The sequence below is a fragment of the Ictalurus punctatus genome, chromosome 6 (genome assembly GCF_001660625.3).
Source record: "Ictalurus punctatus breed USDA103 chromosome 6, Coco_2.0, whole genome shotgun sequence".
Lineage (NCBI taxonomy): Eukaryota > Metazoa > Chordata > Actinopteri > Siluriformes > Ictaluridae > Ictalurus > Ictalurus punctatus.
Genome location: NC_030421.2, coordinates 24,026,347 through 24,043,886, shown reverse-complemented (window position 1 = coordinate 24,043,886; position 17,540 = coordinate 24,026,347). Strand labels below are relative to the sequence as shown.

General features: G+C 38.6%; 1 protein-coding gene across 1 annotated transcript in view; it reads left to right on the top strand.

The window, feature by feature from the left end:
- chn1 (chimerin 1) overlaps window positions 1–17,540 on the top strand; it is a 47,049-nt gene that overhangs the window by 17,715 nt on the left and 11,794 nt on the right. Inside the window, exon 6 of the mRNA XM_053681041.1 lies at window positions 1–3. This exon is cut by the window's left edge and continues 286 nt beyond it. Within this exon, the coding sequence (XP_053537016.1) occupies window positions 1–3 (3 nt within the window). The remainder of the gene's footprint in view (window positions 4–17,540) is intronic.

The window sequence follows — 17,540 nt, the reverse complement described above, 5'->3', positions numbered from 1 at the left end:
AGGGTAAATCTGTCTTTATCACTCATCTATACTGTGTGGGTTTTAGTAAAGACTTATAAAACTGTACTGTATTAAAGGAACATGGATAAACCTATGATTTCTTGGCGTGAACACATTAGAAGGTGGGAGCTTGTGTGCTGTAGAGCGCCTGTTCCTGCATTTATTTATTTGTTTGTTTGTTTGTTTGTTTATTTATTTATATTCCATGGTTGAGTCAGTCATGAATGTCAAGAAAGAACTGCAGTAGATATAGTCGTGGCTATGAAGTATGAGGGGTGCCCAACAGAAATCTAGGTGACCAGACTAAAAAGTGATCGCTAATGTAATGCCTTAGTCAGCTAGTTAAGTGCATTAATTCAGAGTAAGGGAAGCAAACTAATATCTGAGTTACAGTTACATAGCGCTTTTCTAGACACTCAAAGCACTTTACATATTGTGGGGGGGGGGGGGGGGGGGTCTCCTCAGAGACCACTAGTATGTAGCATCCACCTGGATGATGCGACGGCAGCCATAGTGCACCAGAACACCCACCACACACACCAGCTATTAGTGGAGAGGATTCAGAGATGGGGATTATTAAGGGTGCATGATCGAGATGGGGGGAATTTCGCCAGGACATCGGGGTATACACCTACTCTTTTACAATAAGTGTCCTGGGATTTTTAATGACCACAGAGAGTCTGGACCTCAGTTTAACGTCTCATCTGAAAGACGGTGCTGTTGTTACAGTATAGTGTCCTCTTCACTATACTGGGACATTAGGCCCCTAACAGACCACAGGGTGAGCACCCCATGCTCGCCTCACTCGTCTCCCACTTCCAACAGCAACTTTAGTTTTCCCCAGGAGGTCCCCCATCCAGGTACTGGCCAGGCTCAACCCTGCTTAGCTTCAATGGGAAAACATGTGAGCACCGCAGGGAGATATGGCTCTGACATATCCAGAAGAGGGGTGACTGTGTATCCATAGTCCTTATCCTCTCCTGAGGACGTGATTGATGGAGCAACCTCGACAACATGCCACCAAATTGTTAGCGAAAAACAAGGCAAAACTCTGCTTGAAACTGGTTAGTATAGTCATCGAATATATTCATATGTCTAGCTGCAAGGCCACATATTGTGCCCGTAGTTCTAGCAGGAGAGTTGTACGTCAGATTTGCGCTGCTCTTTATTTTTGCTTGATTTCGTCTGTGTTTCTGCATTCACGCTCCCGATTCTGTCACAAATCATGCACACAAATTAATCAATCTATAAAAAATTATTCAATCAGTCAAATTGTGCCTTGGCTGATACGTGTAGTGCAGCAGGAAGTACTTACTTCATCAAGATGAGTCACATAATCATGAAGCACATTACACTTAAGCATACACTCAGCAGCCAGAACACCTGGGCAGTTGAAGACTGGACCAGGCAATGTTTTTGCCAATTTTCTCCCAAACTGTCCAGTATCGGTGAGCATATTCTGTTCTTAGCTGACGAGTGGAGCCCCATGTGGTCTTCTGCCATTGTAGGTCGTCTGCCTGAAGGTGCATTCACACATACTGCATCTCGCAGCGAATTTGGAGCAACTTGGTACGGCGAATACCGATGGGAGTAAAGAAAGTAGAGCACACGTGATCCGTAGCCACCCGTGCTCACTAGCAGAAGTAGTGCCATTGTGGCAGTAGCCAATTAGCTTAGCTTAGCATTTTTGTGGGTTTCAAGCAAATAATAATAAAAATAATAATAACAGTCAAAGAAATAATAATGAAACAATCGAGCAATATCCCAGCATAGCTCCTACCTTGGGTGAAGTGTCTGGCTTGTCGCTGCTTCGGCGCCTGGGAACGAACAGCACCAAGCTGAACACTTCATCCAGGAAACACAGAGGCCACGGCTGAAGAGCTGCTATCCGACATCCGGTTACCATCGAACATATAGTGAATAGTGATGCTCACTTTCTGAGATTGGAGCTACACCGTGATTTTGCTAGATTGCAACAAAAAGTGAGTGTGTTTCATTATTATTATTTTGCTTTAAACGCGCTAAGGCGCTGCGCTAAGCTAAGCTAATTGGCACTTGTGCTTTTGCCACAGATAGATGGCCACAGTGGCAAAGAGCACACACTGGTTCTCCTTCATCTCGTAGGATGTGATGCATATATACAGTGGGGGAAATAAGTATTAGACGCGTCAACATTTCTTTTTTAGTAAATATTTTTCCAATGAGGTTATTCACATGAAATTTTCACCAGACATCAGTATTAACTCAAGAAATCTGCAAATACAAAGAATTCACAACATTAAAGTCCATAAATAAAGTTATGTGTAATAAAGAAGAATGACACAGGAAAAAAGTATTGAACACACTAAGAGAAAATCAAGGTAAGGCAAGGAACCAGCTGTAATCCGTATGTAATTATACCCCCTATCCAGATTTCTTGAGTTAATACTGATGCCTGGTGAAAATGTCGTGTGCATAGCCTCACTGGAAATATATTTACTAAAAAAAAAAAATGTTGACCCGTTCAGTATTTATTTCCCCCACTATACACTGGTGAATTTTATAGAAGATCGCTCTCCCTCCAGAATGTTTAATTTTAGCGGCAAGAAAACTGGTTTGTTGTCAAAAGTGGAATGCTAGTTGCGCCACCCATGTTACTATGGCAACCAGCAGTAGGAATGCCTACTCGCGACTTCATATTACAGCGACTGGCGACTTGCAGCGATAAAATTGCTGTATGTGTGAATGCACCTTCAGAGCTTGACGTGTTGCTCATTCTGAGATCCCAGACTACTCAAAATGGTTGTAAAGAGTGGTTATATGCATTCCCATAGATTTCTTGTCAGCTCAAACTAACCTGGCTGTTCTCCTCTGACCTCTCGACAAGGAATTTACGCCCACAGAACTGCTCACTGCATATTGTCTTGTTTTTCACTCCATTCTTTGTAAACTTTAGAAAATCCCAGGAGATCTGTTGTTGTTTCTAAAATATTCAAACCATCCCATCTAGCACTAATGGCGAGTTCAAGTCATGTCAGAAAGATTGTAGTTACGAGTTGAACCACAACGTCATAATTACAAGTGGATTTTCTTTGCGCTCCGAGTTGGGGGCGTGTCAGTAAGAAAACATGGTGGCACATCTGTAGCTGATGGTAAATTTGTTGATTTCTGAGGAACATGACCAATGAGGGAGAGAGAAAAAGATCTAATAAAATTAAAATATGCATCACACTACTTATGGGTATTTAGCAGTGACATGTCTTTGTTAGGCTTTTTTATTTACAATAAAGCAAACTAATTGCCTGCATAAAATACAGTAGCATTGTACAATTACAATATAATATATAACGATAAAGTTTACAGTGGCTTCATAAAGTGATTGAAAACACAAAAATGCGAAACGCGCTACTTCTGTTTAGAAGTAGAGTTAAAAAAAAAAAAACCTGTATATTGTATCTTGCTATATATATATATTTTTTGTAGTTAACTAATAGAAGGTACACCACCATCTTGCGCCAACCAGAGTGACTTGAATGCACCTGACGTCGTAATTGTGACTTCCCAACTCGTAAAAATGAACTTCTCAGGAGCACTTGAACACACATTAATGACCGTGCCTTAATAACTGCATGGACGAGCAGGTGTAGACGTGTTCCTATTAAAATGGCCGGTGAGTGTACATATCATCGCAAAAGTAAATGGGAAATAGGCTTTATTTACTTTTTCTGGTTCTTGACCCTACTTTCTCCACCGGGCAACTACGTATGAAAAACAGTAATAGCTGACACACAGAATCAGACTTGTCCCGCCCGCGTTATTTATCTTTACGAGTAAAACAGATCCACTCCATATCTAGTGGATTTATCAACCTGCAGCAGAGATTGTCCTTTTAAATTTTCTTATCAGACAGTACTAAAATGTCTGATCCGAGTACTAAAAGGAATACAACTGATGTGTCATTCTCTCAGTGTTGAAGAAAAAAAACAATGTTGAAGTGCTTTTGGCATTCAGATTAGATTGCAGAGTAAACATAATTGTCCATCACGATATTGGCCTTTGCGATTAGTCTAATATGAAGATGAGATTTCAAACAAATAACTAGTGTTTTTGTTGTGTACCGTGAACATTTTGTCCAGTCTCAGCTGTTACTAATGGACACTTAGTGTGGGTGTTTTGATGAGTCACATTTCACAATCCCAAAAAAACAAGCAAAAAAAATGATCCAAACGATCTGTGTTGGTGAACGTTTTGTTATAAAATCGAGATGAACTACAAATACAAAAAAAAAAAATAACAAAAAGCATATTGTTGTTCAGAAAATGATCCCTTTTCCATCCATCTTCCTTCTTTTAGCTTCATTAAAAGGGTTAAGGGTTAAAATGTACAGTTTTTGTGTTTTGTGTGCAGATGTGATTATTGTGTCATTATGCTAATGGTCTTGTGCACTATACTTCTCTTCAAATCAAATGAATTGTTTGTCGATCGTGCCTGGGAGTGTTGTTTATCTGCAGGACATATCATGATATGGATTTGCCTAATAGTTTCTGTTATTTTTGCTGAGCAGTAATTTCGGCACAAGTCTTGCATTTCTGATTCATTTAGCTGTAACTTATGAGCCATGTACTGTAGACGTGCTGGGGGAGTTTGAAGTTGTTTACAGTGTTTTAGTCTGGGCTTCTGTCTCAGTGTTTCACTGTTACTCAGACACCGTGAGCTGTCCCTGCTCAGAGAAATGACACAATGTGATGTGTTTACTTGTTTTGCATGTGTGCGCGTTTCCCATAAACCTCGTTTCCTTATCTCCTCTTTTGTGCCAGTTGATGATGGTGATATTTCCCACACTTGTCTGTGACTCAGCTGTTGACTCTGGAATATTTCCTCTGAAGAAAAGGGGGAAAGAATCTTATTTATTTATTTATTTATTTATAGCCTTCTGACATGGAAAATGATGAGCAGGTTTACTGTAAGTGTAAGATGGATGAATAGATGAAAGAGAGACTCAGAAAAGAATATCTTCTTCTACAGTAAAGTTTACCCTTTCGAAATCTTCTGTTTGTCATCACACTCTTTAAAGGGATAATTCAGCCAAAAATTAAAATCATGTCATTCCAAACCCATAACATTTTCATTCATCTTCGGAACACAAATGACGACTTTTTTTTTTCATAAAGTTGGGATTAAACCACTTTAGTCACATGGGTTAACTTTTTCGATGCCTTTATGAACTTTTTGGAGCTTGAACGTTTTGGTTACTGGACTGTAAATGGAGGGACAGAAATCTCCCAGGTTTCATTACAAATATCTTCGTTTGTGTTCCGAAGATGAACAAAAGTCTTACTTTATTCTTAATCTACTTAAGTCTACTCTTAATTGATGACAGAATTTTAATTTTTGGGTTAACTATCCCTTTAATGTAACCCGTGCATGATTTTTAAAAAAAATGTTGTACCTCAGCGCTTCTCAGTGGGCCGTGGTGACTGGTTTGAGCTCATCAGGAGCTGAAATGCTGTGGGAAGGGGCACTGCAGCTGCATTACATTGTACAACACAATCGGCTCAGTCGCACAATTAAGCAGCTAGCTAAAGAGCAAATTAGCCCCGTTTTAAACATGCTCTAATTACACACAGTCATCATTCGAACTCTTAGCCTGAATTATTAGGGAGTGTGAGATTCTAATCATGAGAAGGGAATTTTGTCGAGCTACAATGCCCTAATTGCTGTTTTGCTGTTTGGAACATTATCATTTGAGCTGTTTTGCTGGTCTTGCCAAACACATTTCCCGCAGATATTTTAGACGGTGTATTTCTTTAGTGATGCTAATGACTTGTAATTCATACAAAGATCTGTCTCTTAGAAGCAAGAAGAATTCACACAGGGAAGGACACGGCAGATAAAGATGTCTTTGTATGTCTGGTGCAAAGAAAAGGTAATAAAAATGTATTGCAGGTTGTGCTGACTGCGTGCCGTGTCCTGTACTGTTGTATGAATTGCTTTGTGTCTCTGTAGGTTTGTTTTTAATATAGAGGTGTTATCCCCTGAACAGGAAGTCAGAAAGTCCCGGCCTTGTCTTAGCAGCATCAGCCGTGTGATACTTCTAATATTATTGCAGTTATTGGGCCAGATATTGGCAAACAAACTCTCTGGGGAAAAAATGTTTTTTCTTTTATCTACTTCTGCAAATAATTTTTTTATTTGGTATGGAAGTTTAAATGTAAATCTACTAGCATGCTCTACTCTACACACATCAGCCTAGGATTTGGGCCATCAGTAGGAACTACAGTCTCCTCCAAAACTATTGGAATGGCAAGGCCAATTCATTTGTTTGCACTATACACCAAAGACATTTGTATACGAGATCAAAAGATGGCTATGAGACAAGAGTTTCCTCTTTTGTTTCCTGCTATTTACATCTTTGTGTTAAACAGCATAAAAAAAGAACCTTTTTGTGTCAGACCAACCAATTTTTAGGTGAGCAAAAGTATAGGAACAGATAAGTCTTGAAGTCGATTGACGTAAATATCACTTAATATCTTGTTGCATATCCCTTGCTTGTAATAACTGCATCAAGCTTGCGACTTACTGACATCACTAAATTGTTGTATCGGATATGCCATATGTTTGTGCAATGCCTCCGAGTTCACCGCTTTTCTCAGCCTCAAAATGGCTTGTTTTTCTCCTGTAGACAGCTCTCTGATCTTCATGTTGGCCTTTTTAACAACAAATGCAGTCTTCACAGGTGGAACTGGAGGCTAAAACCAAGCGTAGCTGTTCAGAGCTATTTATTGTATAAACAATCAATTTAACAGGACACACCTGGGCAACAAGAAATACTAAATATTTTTGCTTATTTACAAATTGGGTGGTCTGATGCAAAATGTTCCGTCTTTTAACACAACTACATATAAATTAATAAAACAAAAGTTGACATTCTAAGCGTACTTCTCATATTCATCTTTTTATCTCTGAACCCAAATGACTTCAGTCTACAGCAAAACCAAAAGAATTGGCCATGCCGTTCCAATAGTTTCAGAGGGGAATGTACTTTTAATCATTTGTTGCTTTTGTGAATCAGGAACAGTTTCTAAACTGAGCAAAATACAGAAGCGTGTAGTTCAAAACTGTCATGCAACATACAACGGTGGCTCAGAAGGGATCTAGAGGTCTGATTTGAAGGTTGTGAGTTTGGATACCACCAAGCTGTCACTGATAAGTCCTTGAGAAAGGCTTGTGAGCTTCCACTGCTCAGCTAAATTGCACCTCGCTTTAGATAAAAGTGTCTGCCTTATAATTGAAGGAACAATGAATGGAGCCCTTTACTGGGAGATTCTTGAGAAGAATCTGCTGCTATCCACCAGGATGATGAAGACGAGACCTTCCAGCAGGACAACGATCCAAATCATACAGCAAAGGAAACTCTTAACTGGTTTCAGAGAAAAGAAATCAAGGTGTTCGAATGGCCCAGTCAATCACCTGACTTGAATCCAATTGAACAAGATTTAAAGACAATATATTTAGAAGAGTGGGCAAAATCACACCTGAATACTGCAGCTGATTCGTTTCTTCATACAGGAAGCATCTTGAAGCTGTCTTTACAAACGAAGGCTTCTCCACTAAGCATTAAATAAATTTCACTTAGTGTGTTCAATACTTTTTTCCTATGTCATTCCTCTTTATTACACACAACTTTATTTATGGACTTTAATGTTGTGTATTCTTTATATTTCCGGATTTCTTAAGTTAATACTGATGTCTGGTGAAAATTTAATGTGAATAACCTGATTAATATATTTACTGAAATAATGTTGACGCATTCGATACTTATTTCCCCCACTGTAAATGGAAATTCACCTTCACTAAACAGCATGTCGAATGAAAATATAGTTGCAGCCAGATTCGAATAATTTGATTTTATATGTAATACGAAAAGACCATCACTCATAGCAAACTATTAGCCAGAGATTTGTTGACTGTAAAAACACGATGAGGAATTTGAGTACTCGCTAATTTTCATTACTCTGTATTAATACAGTTAATTACCTCGTCATAGTTTGGGGTTCATTTTCATTTGCTGTGTGAGACTGGGCAAGCGCATCATAGCTTTCCTTTGGTGTATGGGTTATTGACAAATAATTACTTAGTCATGGATATCACATTTATTGAGATTTAAGGTCCATTTAAAATGTAAATAATACAAGGTTTATTTAAAATCATGGTTGGATAGCAACACTAACACCTCATTAGCATAAAGTATGAATCTGTATATAAGCGAATCCAAGTAAGTCTTTAGAGAAGAGGCTAAAAGTGTATTCGGGTCAAATAGCCAGGGACAAAAGTATTATGCCGAAAACACAAAGTTTGTGGAATCAGTGTCTTTTTACTAGCAAGTACTAATTTTTTTCTGTATAATAAACCCCACTGTGTCATGAATGACATTTTCTTTTATCCATTTATAGGAAAGTTGCCTCGATGTCAATGCAACTGGAACTGCGATGTATTTCTGGGAATTTTTTCCCCCAACTCATATACGTAAGACTTGCTAGAAGACAAGGAAGAGTGTCTAGTCATGTGTTTGTCTACATATTTGGCTATAAAAAGCACATTCACCCAGACACTCAGTAGTCACAGGGAAGAAAGTGAAGCCTGGTTTCCAGTTAAAATCAGGTCAGACGAATCTGATGATGCTGCGTGAATGCTTTTTTTTTGAGAGAGAGAGAGAGCGCTTTGTGAATAGTGTCTTTAAACGTTAATGGGCCCTTTCCTTCCTGAAAATTCCCCCGTTGATTGTTCTAGCTAAACATTATGCAAGTGTCTGAGGCTCTAAGCTTGTGGCTTTGCTTTGTGAGAGATTTGATCGTTATAATTATGGAATTTACTTTCAAGAGATATTAACACTGGCGACATGCAGATTGATGTTTGCATGGGGAAGTGCATTATCTGAAAATGTAGACATATAGAAATTGCTGCTATAAAAGATTTGAAATATCGTAATAATTCTTAAATCATTTATTATTAGCATAATTGTACAGTATATTAGACATTCACTCTACAGTAAGCTTAATTGAATTTGTTACATTTCATAATCCCTTTTTCCAAAGTTTCCAAAAATAGACTAAGTTTCATTAGACATGCAAGTCAGTAATGTGGCTTTGTCGTGACTGATATTACATAAAAGACATATGACCAGATCTTTGATTTTTGCCAGAAGGAGAAAACTGACACAGAGAACTCAGAGCATTCCATTTAGCCATGTTGTTGTTGTTGCTGCTGCTGCATCATTTGGGGACATTTGTTTGACAGTAATGTACAGAAAAAACTGAAACTGATGGCCACAGATAATAAATTCATATAATCAGGTCAGCATTGCTGAATGTCCTGTTTAAGCTCTTTCTTGAAAGCCTGTGAATGAGCGCTCTCATTTTGTGTCATAATTCACGTAACATGGACTTCTAATGACTTGGGCTACTGCTAGTTATTAGCCACTTTGGAAACGTATAAGCTTTCAGAAAGCAGCTAGCGATGCTAAATTTAATAATAACTCAACCTTTAAATCAAACAATTTATTTTTATTTATTTATTTATTTATTTATTAGCAGAATTTAAATGTACAGATGTGTGGTTATAGCCTAATATGGATCTGTATGGTTTAGGTGAGCTGAGAGATGAAATAAAATTACACAGTAGTTCATACAAACATATACACAAAAGTTACAGCCTGAAAAAATGCCATCCGTATGTGTGCAAGGAGCATGTTATTAAATAACTAAAAATCACAAAGTTAAATATTCTCTTCAATTGAGAATTTGGGAGCACACAAAAAATAAGAATATGACGTGATATTTTCAGCTGGAAGAATAAAAAAAAAAAAAACAGTTAAGGCCTTGCATGTTCTTGCATGTCCTCATTTACATACTTGAGTAACTTATGTCACATCGCCATTGTCTTTTGAAAATGCATTAATTTATATAATGAGGTAATTTAAAGTCCCCATGAAATCAAAATGGACGTTTTGTGGTTTTTAGTATGAATGTTAGCTTTAAGGTTATCTATAAGCTAGTGTGCTCCAAAACAATGACAAAATTCACATTTAGAAGATATATGCATTCAAAATTTACAGTCTCTCTTCCCAGTCTCGCTTACAGTCTCCCACAAACTCAGATCAACTATTTTGATGACCTCATTCTGCACTTCAGCTCCTCATCAGATTTTCTGTCCAATCAAATGCTCTCGAGAATCTGAAGTGTCCCTCCCCCAACATTATAAAAATCCATGTCACTAAGTACTAAGTCAATTACGGCTTAGCCCGGGCTGTGAGATAAGCTAAATGCTATTGGCTACTTAAAAGGGGAGTGGAACCTCTCAATATGTCCCACCCTGACTTCCTGTTTCACTGAAAATTGTGTCAACGCATCAAATAACACTGCGCATTTCAAGGCACTTCAAGAGAACTTTAATGGTGTTTTCACATATATTTTGGTTTGCCAGTTATCTGAATCGGGGGAAAATGCTTATTTGCTTTTTAGTTTGGTTTTACACTGCACAATATTAAACCAGTTAATTACCATTAGTCACAAATATGGCAGCTAAAAAATGTAAACAAACCTTTGCACATAAAGAAGATGAAGCCAGGGGTGAATAAATGATTAATTATATAAATAACTAGTTTAAAACATTTTGTGTATTACATCTAGCATAACTATTTTCAGTTCTTCAGCATTACAGCTGTCCTTTGTCTCAGTTTGTATTTGGAGGGTCTACAAAACAAAACAAAAAAAGCCACCTGCACTATAAAGCATCTGATGTAGGAGGTTTGAGTGGGAGGATTTTCTCCAGTGTAGGAGTGTTTAGTTTATGTGTATCAAATCAGTGTGAGTGTAAGAAGGATAAATAATTGAGGAAGCTAGTGGTGTGTAAGAACGTTGCCTTTTAAAGAATTCACCAAGCCCGTTTCAGCAAACAGGATAATCACTGATCCTACGCACCGGAAGCACACACAAGAGCTGTTCCTATGGAAACAGAGTTCCTTCCAGCAAACACCGTCAGACCCACGCACGTTCAGTGCGCACACAATTTTGATGCTTTTCGTCATCATATGGAACCATCAGCTACCGTTGCACTTAAAAACATCTAACCACTTTAGAGTGACTCATACAGTTGCAATCAAAATGATTCAACCCGCATTGCAAAGCAGGTTTATTTATCTTTTGCATTTTCAGTTGTATTTGGGGAAACCACTTGAAGCAGTCGTTGTGTTGAACTATTTCAGTTGCTTTTGTTTGGTTTGTTCATTGCAAACTGCTGAAAGTCTGTACATTTTTGACAATAAACCTGATGTGCAACAGAGGTTGAATAATTTTGATTGCAACTGTATGAGTCACTCTAAAGTGTTTAGATGTTTTAGTGTGCTTTGTTATGGATGGATTTATTTCCATGTTCCATATCCACCTCCAGCTGCAGTAATCAGCAGTAAATGAACATTCATAGCATGTTAAATAAACACGGTGCTGCTCACTTAACTGAAACATCATCTGTTCTTCCGAAGAGGGGAAATTGGCACTGTAAAGTGTCATGGATCGTTAGTCTCCATTTTTCATTATTCATTTGTAAGTAACATAACAAAAATTGTCTTCCATTTATCCCTTTTTTCTATATACATGGTCGAATTATTATTATTTTTAAATATCTGAGCTAAAAATGAATTAAGTGTTTTCTTTTAGTCGAGTCTATTTAAGTGTTCCCTCTTCCTGTCTTCCTTTTTTGACCATCCAAGCACCATCTAGTGATTTTCCATCTCTGTGCCTGTGCAGTCGTTATGAAATGTTAGCCCTCATAGCCAGAAATACATTTCATAGCGTCTTGATAAATATAGTGTCCTAATTTCGGCTGCTACTGAAATAGAAGTATCTTAATTAGCCTCTGTAGCCTGTGCGATTGCTTATGCTTTCATCTCCTTCAAGCTAATGATGTTGATCTTTCCGTTCAGGTTTGTTTACTGGTTGCAGTTTGGAGTTTCACTGCAGTGCTGCAGCTCCTCCTGAATGGGAGAAAGTTTGCCGTTACGTGTTTATGTGGTTGTTGTTCTCTCATCATGCGGTGAAGAGAAGAATGCAGCTGGTTTACATAACGACGATCAGAGATACAGCCTGAAACTCGGGCGTGATGGTTGACCCTTGGTTCTGCAGTGAACAAGAGGAAGAGAAGAGTGTCCTGTACTGTGCTGCATTAAGCTTTCCAGCATAAGCACTAAACGACTATCAGCTATTCAAAGTATTTTTCCACCACAGAGTCTCGTGGACACTGTATATATTGTACTAATTACAATAAGACGCACATAATTATGCCTGTAATCAACAATAATAATCATGGAGCCTCTACTATATAGTCATCATCCATGCGTTCAGTCTGGGGGGCAGTGTGTTAAGGGCAAAAATAAAACTGCTCTATCACAGCTGTCACGTAAGGTTCGTTATTTTTGAAGGAAGCATCATGCTTTTCCTCAAATAAGGCAATTGGTGTAAGATTGGTGCTATTCATGGTGGCCGATGTAACAAATATATCATATGATATATCATTCTAGAACGCGTTTCTATGATAATATATGCATTTGCTCACAAAAGGCTGGGAATACAGTAGTGATACATTTAAAACAACGGTTATAAATAATAATCATTTAGAAAAACTTGTTAAACAAGTTTATAATAATACATATAATACATTTTGAAAACAAGCCATTTTATTATAAAAGAAAAATTTAACACTGAAATTCTACCATTTTAAAGATTAAGTACTCGATAACATCACATTCGTTCCTTCCTGTCAGTTTGTAATTACTATGTTTTAAATGTTTAATACCAAAAAAAAAATTCACAACGTCCTTGATATCTCATAAAAGCGTATTGTGAAATAATTTATTGTGATATCATATTTTCCAGCCTTAGGTGCTATAAAAATAAAACATAATGTATTATTATTGCACCAATAAGGAAGCGAGTGTGACCTGGGCGATAAGGGAATACTACAGCACTTGTTTACTTAATCGCAGACAGGAGTTTTCATACATTTCTCTTTATTGAGAAAAGAACGAAACAACTTGATTTACGCAAAAACTCACTTGTAATGGAAACTGAAAGGTAGAATGTAGAACTGCATAAATTAAAGTATTTAAAACATGTGACTATATTACACATACTCGAAGGTTTTAGGATCAGACACACATGCACGAGAGATTTTGCTGAGATTTTTCACACCAGAACAATACAGTACGAAAGACTTCCAGTCACTTACACTTTCCTGAGGCTTTATAGTATCCATAAATGTTTAGGTTGAAACTGTTAGACAATTTCTACTCTGTGATTATTGTGTGCTACAGATTAGGCCATAAAATGATGGATCGTTCTTTTACTTTGATTGGTTTGGATTACGCTTACATACCACAACTACGTATATTAGGCAAACCGAGAATAATGCAGTTTCTGTAATGTTGCCTTTTATACAAATGAATGCTATTTAAAATATATTAATACAGGCTTTCCCAAAATTCTCCATACATAGGGATTATGTTTGCCAGCACCACGTCGGTTGTGCCTCCGTCAGTCTGTTTGAATTTGTTAAGAAGTCTGGAAACAGTGTCGTGTGTGATGTGCTCGCCATGTTTCCTGTTAAAGTCCATCGCAACCTTGCGACAGCTTCCCGATCCAGCCATGAGAAGGATTTCAATATGATCTTCTTTTGTCAAAGGCATTCTTAAAGGCTATCTGAAAAAAATATCTATCTCTCTCTCGATAAATGGATGGATGGATGGACTTAGTATGAAATTTTGGATGACATTTTGCTAAAAAGTGTTCATTTCCTCCATGTCTGAAGACTTTTTGGACACCCTGTAGATCAAAATATATGAAGGTCTGCATCCTGTTGGTAAACACAGAAAAAGCTGGACAGTGCATAATGCTCAAAGGATGAAATATTCATGTATACAGAGCTGAGCCTTTCTACGCCTTAACCTGTGTGTGTGCGTGCACATGCCCGCCCGCTTGCACGCGCGCACACACACACACACACACTTTCTAATGGATTTCTAGTGTATTCAATGATATGAAGTAATTATTTGTGCGTATTAGCTCATGTATCATGTATAGAGCGTGTCACCTTTGTGCGTGGGTGTGTGTGTGTGTGTATGTATATCCATGCGCTCAATATGTGATAGTCACACCTCATTTATCATTGTCCAAGCCCCAGACAGAGCCTTATAATCTATTTATCTGGCCAAACAAACATGGTTATTTTTTCCCTTACCTTCTCGTCGAGTAAGTAAAAATGGGGGGGGGGGGGGGGGGGGGGATAAAACAGGTAGATGTTTTACTATAAAATACATTTCCCAGGTAATGCAGTTTTAAGAGCCAATGTTTAAAAAGAGCTTGATAAAAAGACGTCACTGTATAATAGTGCTATCGACAATTATGCTTATTTTTTATTACTTTCACAGATCAATTTTGAGCACAAACATTTTTAGCTGATGATATGTAAGGCTACACAATACTGGCTAAAATGATCATCTTGATAATTTGCTTAATATTGAAATCGTGTAGTAATAATCCGATAGCTAATTCAGGAAGAAAATTGTTTTCTGTTTACTTTGTACATCTGCTCCTTAGTTGCATTGACTGGATCAGATGATGATGAATAAATAAGCGAGTTAATAAAATCTGATCTGATGCTATTCATCAGATATCAAATAATATAATTCAATATAAATGTCTGTTCCTTATAGGTTCGGTTTAGTTCATTTAAATGCATCATCCTGTGGCAATTTTATAGCTTTCATTCTTCCTGCTGTTCTCTTTATGTCTTTGTGAGGGTGTTACATAATCACAGGCCTTCAGGCTTTGTTCAGTATATAGAACGCTGCTATAGTAACAGTTTCTCCAATACACCGTGTTCCTCTGCACTGTTCTCGGCTCGTCTTCTCCATATTCAGCTGTGAATTTGAGGAGGAGGAGAATGAAGAAGCTATGCGTGTGGATCCAGCCTGTACCTCAGCTGTGCGCTCTTAGCTCTAACAAAAGTGAAGGGATGTGCAGAGCGAGTGCATGGAGCTTTCAGAGAGCATTTCGAACCAGAGTCCTAGTTCTTTCTTTTTCAGTAATGACTAATCATGCGCTATGACTACAAATCACCAATGCAGGTTATATAACGTTACATAACTTGCGTAACCCAAGCGTCTCGGTCCAATCGGTGTTGTTTCGTGGAAGCATAGGAAGCATCTATGTGTTGATGGAATCGTAGTAGAACATATTTGTGTATTTATTTATTAAGAAACCTGAACAAAATGACATCCTTGCTTCCAAGTCATTTGGCTTTTCTTCTCGGTGTATCTGAGAGAAGGCACCGAGAGCTTTGTTTCTGTAAGTATGAAATCATGAGCGGAGGAGAGGAAGTCAGGCCACCCTGGCAGTACTTTAAAGACTTTACAGATCTGCAGTGCATCTTACATAACAGCACTCTTGCCTACTCAAAAGTTCAGCTCCCTCTCTCTTTGTTCTTGTTCTCTCTCCATGTTTCTCTTTTGATCAAATGAAATACATTACCATTTTATGTTGATCAGATTTCGGAAGGAAAATGTTTATTTGTCGCTAGAATATTGCGTTCAGATTTGTTTTGCAGAACTTCACCATGGTTGTTACGGTGCAGCTAATAGGCATCCAGGTTATGTGCCTCTAAAAGCGTCAGACTCCTGTTAAACCATCAGGTGTGTTAAGTCAACAGACAAATGAGTAATTACACGGCCAGATGGACTTGCGCTTTCTCTCGCTTTTAGTAAAGGCTGAAAATGGTGTGGGGTTAACAGCACTTTGCTTCCATCCATTTTACGAGTGCAGTTTGGGTCCAGGCGCTGTTTGAGAAACAGGCAGATCAATCAGTGTCAATTAGTGGAGTGGCTATAAGCGGCCCCATCCTGGGAGCCAGACGCCAGCACTGCACTGAGCAGCAGGCTACGCTATTAAACTCCAAAGAGCCTGAACACGCAGCAGGCTGCACTATTACACTAACACAGCAGCAGCGTGAGGGGAGGTGAGTATGAAACTTGCAGGGCTGCTGTGCCGAGCCACATGGCGCAGGTTTCTGTCACTGGGCGAGCGTGTCCCTGGGCATACAGCAGCGGCGGCTCCGTCGGAGTCCTGCGCTCACGGCCTTTCATCTCGGCTCCAGCAGTTACAGCCAGTCAGTCTGTGTTCGGCTCATTGATCTGGAAAGCAGCAGGCAGGAAGTTCTCTCTTATCCCAGCCGCAATTTTGGCTCTGAACTGGAGAGGCTAGCTTTAGTGGACTCTTCTGGTATTGATTAGAGGGAACCACACTGAGGGAGTGTCTGAGCATGTGTGTGTATAGGCAGAGCATGCATGCCACTCGCTCTGCCTTCGACTTCAGACCAAGGAGGCGGTCAAGCTGGAGAATCCATAATCATACAAGGATAAGAGAATGAAAGAAAGATGGGAAATGACTGAGAAGGTGGAGCTTCAGAATCTAGGTGAGGTGTCGATCTTCACTCACGGTGTTCAAAGTCTCAGCAAGAAACCAGTCTTTGATAAAGAGATACCCACTGTCATGTCAAGATATCGCCAGTGCTTTGTTTTGTTCACCAGCTTTACTCTTTTGAGCAAAAGTTGGGTTAAAATGTAGAGCGCTTCAGTAAAACATGAACATGTGCCGTTGCATTTTCATCCCTCCTTAGTAACCGCCTGGTCAGGGTTACTGTGGTTTAAATAAGGCTACTAGTTGTTAACATTCTGGGAAATAGAACCAAATAAATTTGTTGGAAAATATCATTGGCAGGTGCCACCGAAATTAATGGATTTAAAAAAAAAAAAAAAACACCTCTTGAGGTTGAGGAACTTTTAGAGGCAGAACTCACAGATCATGCTGACAGTGCTGTCATTTCTATCTCTATGTTTTTTCCCCAAATGTTCCTGGAGGCATTGTAGTAGGGTTTATTTAAAATAAAAATAAAAAAAAAACTTTCAGTTTAGGCCATGCCCACTTCAGGTTTAAATTCAAATACACAATGGCTGTGTCCAAAATTGCGTACTGTGACTGTGCCTACTTCATTTGATTCAGTGCCTACTGCTCAGCCGTTGATACAGTACGTACTGATGCAATCCAGACATACTACATCCACCATGTTGGCATTATCATGTGACCTACAGCTTAAAAAGCGCAGATGCGCTGCCTTCCACCATTTTTGATCACGACAGCCTTTCCGCACCGTTCCAGTTGCCTTATGGGATAGCACAATGTCCATTGCTTCCATACTGCAAAATCTCGGTGGAAGCATTAGGTCATCTGGGTATTTCTTGCCTCCTGTTTTATGAATACTTCCTATATAGTAGGGTAGCAGGGATATTCGGATGCAGCCATAGAGATATTTGGAGCACTAAACTGATGAATGTGGTGGTGCATGAAGATCCTTGTACAACACAATATTTTGAGCAGTTTTCAGATAATTTACATTTACATTTATTCATTTAGCAGACGCTTTTATCCAAAGCGACTTACAAGTGAGTCGTTCTC